Genomic DNA, 2,858 nt, shown 5'->3' with positions numbered 1-2,858 from the left:
TGGCTGGAGCTGGAAGACAATGCACTCAAGTTCTGCACCTGCTGGGAGCACGGTGGAAGACAGTCCTGAGTGCCCCGACAGCGGCAGCGTCGTCCACTCTTCCACTCCCTCTTGTCCTTTTGCAGCCCAGCATGAGCCGGGTGGTGATAGTGACAGGTGGAAAGAGCCCAGAGCTGCAGGGAGAAGCGCAGGGGATGCAGATGAAGCTGAACCGAGAAGAATGGAATAAAAGGCTAACAGGCTGATTGCTACATGATGCTACGTCATGGGACGAGAGGGAGGCCATGGGGGGATGTCGATGCGGGTCTCGCGGAGGCACGTGGAAGGAGAGACTGCGGGCCACGAGCCCGTGCGTGGGGACAGCCGTGCTGTGTCTGGGTGAGGGGCCCGGAGCCAAGGAGTGCCGGGGCGCCGCGCTCCGCCTCTGCTCCCCGGCCCGCCCCGCGCCCCGCCCCGTCATCCTCTGAAAGGGCCGCGGTGCCACGGGGCGGGGCCGGGCGGAGTGGGGCGGTGGGCGCTGCCCCGGCACGGCCCGACGAGGGGCGGCTCGAGCGCGGCCCCGCTCTGCTGCTGTCCGCCTCCCGGGCAGACGGCAGCGGCGCGGCGGGGCGCGATGGCGGCCGGGCTGGGGCCGTGGCTGCTGGCCTTGGCCTTGGGGCCGGCAGGTGCGAGGCGGGCACGGCGGGCGGCGAGGCCGGGGCTGGGCGCGGCTCGTGCTGCTGATCCGCGGGCGCGCTGAGGCCTGGAGCTCGCCTTCAGTGCCGGGGAGCGGCTGGGAGTTGTGCGTGGGAGAGGGAGGCTGTGTGGGGACACGGATGCTGCGGGAGCGGCCGTGTCTGAGCCGCCAGGAGGAGGGCGTCTGGGCAGTGCCCCTGGCCTGGGGGCTTTGGCAGGAGGGAGGGAGTTCACAGCTCTGAATTTATGGTATGTAGGGGTCGGGGTAGCTGGGGAATGTCCTCCTGCCATGGCTGTGCAATTCCTGGCTCCTTTTGCTGTCCTCCTACAGGTGTGTGTGCACAGATGAGACTGGAAACATCTGGTGGAGGTGTGCGAGCGCCTGGGGATTCTGTGCAGCTCACCTGCCAGGGATCTGGCTTCAACTTTGGAAGTTATGGTGTGCGGTGGTACCGTCAGGCACTCGGTGGCCGTCTCGAGTGGCTGTCCTACATCGACACATGGTCATATACTAGATACAGCCCAGGTGTGGAGGGTAGAGCCACGATTTCTCGAGACAATTCCCGATCTGTGTCCCATTTGACCCTAAGCTCCCTGCGCCCGCAAGACTCAGCACACTACTTGTGTGCTGTTCACACAGGAACAGGAAATCCTACAGAGCTGTAACAAAAAATCCCCTTCCTGTGCACAGCCACAGCTGCAGGAACCGCAGGGCTGGCAGGAGCTGGAGCAGCTCTGGGTTGCTCCTGGACATTGAAGGGACATCTCTATACACCACAGATGACCCTGTCCTTTCTGCAGTGTCTCCTACTTCATCTCTCCTTTCATTCCCCTGAGTCACAAAAGCGGTGTTGTGACCTGAGGATTATATTCACTGTATATCTGGTCACCAGATCAGTTTGGCCACTTTGCCCAACCTCCTACCTGCAGCATGTCTGCACCTGCTCTTGGTTTCCTTCTTCCCTTGGGTACTTGAAAGCACTTGGCCACTTCTAGCTACATAATTGCCTGCTTCCAAAGCAGCTGCAGGCTCTTTGAATCTGCTTCTGTGAGGAAAGCAGTGGGTGAATAGCTTTGTCTGGATTTCAGGGGCATTTCAGAGTGCTGTAATCCAACCAGTGTGGTCTGTAGTGTTGCAGAGTAACTTACTGTAACATAAGTTACTCTGAAAGCAGTGTCTCCTGTTTCATTCCAACGAAAGTACAGCAGTTACAAAGAGTGCAATAATGCTATTTGATAGAGCAGTTTCACTGATGCAGGACATTAATCAGAGTCAACACCGTTTTCACCAGTGATGAGGAAGATCCTTCATTTCATGCTGATGAATACCTGCAGCAGTAGAGGTGGACCACAGTTTCAAAGCTTCAATGCTGGTATTGTTCCCAGGAAAATGTTGCCCACACGATACATCTCTCATCAGCCCAAACAGATGGAAGTCCAAAGGTGCGATACACAGACTATAGCATGGTTGTCGTAGGACTGTTCAGCCAAGATTGTCAGTGTGCACCATGGCCTTCAAATTGGTATGGTGTGTGATGTTTTCATGTTGCAAGAGAATGGCTGCCTCCTTCTCTGCCTTGACTCTGGAGGTTTGAGCCTCCAGCGTTGTCAGCACTGAGACTGAGCGATGTGAGCTGATGCATTATCTGGGTTCCATTAACTCTGGAAGGATCTCCCCTTTCCTATGCCAAAAGCCAGTGCACATCAGTTTAACTGGTGAGGGCTGTGTCTCGAACTTTTTCTTCGATAGGGAATTATCATGTTGCCACTCCATGGACTCTGGCTCTTTTGACCATCTGGTAGTGGTGTCACCATGTCTCATCACTGTTAATGATGTGATTCAGGAAACTGCCACCTTGAGCTGTGTATGGGTTCAGATGTTCCTGACAAACTTGCATGCATTGTTCTTTCTGTTCCTGGGTGAGTCTTTGTAGTTTCCAGCTAATGAAAACTTTGTTCTATTCCAACATTGACATTGTTGTTTTCAAAGCATGAAATCCAATATTCAGCTTGGAGCACGCACTGCAGAGACAAGCAGTAAAGGACAGGGGCAGTCCCGTGACTCCTGTGAAATTTTTACCCTTTCCTCTGAATGGAAATTGAAATGGAACAGTGACAGTCTTCTGGGCACTGTACTTGTTCTTCTCTTCTGAGAAGCAGGAACATAGAAAAATATGATAATC

The 2,858-nt window shown here is 55.1% G+C and overlaps 1 gene segment (V, D, J or C); it reads left to right on the top strand.

The window, feature by feature from the left end:
• The first annotated feature begins 583 nt into the window (after nt 1-583).
• LOC107055220 lies at nt 584-1,372 on the top strand. The segment is given in 2 exon segments: nt 584-665; nt 1,007-1,372. Coding segments are annotated over 2 exon segments (387 nt in total).
• The last annotated feature ends 1,486 nt before the right edge of the window (nt 1,373-2,858 follow it).

The sequence above is a fragment of the Gallus gallus genome, chromosome 27 (genome assembly GCF_016699485.2).
Source record: "Gallus gallus isolate bGalGal1 chromosome 27, bGalGal1.mat.broiler.GRCg7b, whole genome shotgun sequence".
Lineage (NCBI taxonomy): Eukaryota > Metazoa > Chordata > Aves > Galliformes > Phasianidae > Gallus > Gallus gallus.
This window is presented reverse-complemented; position numbering and strand designations above follow the sequence as displayed.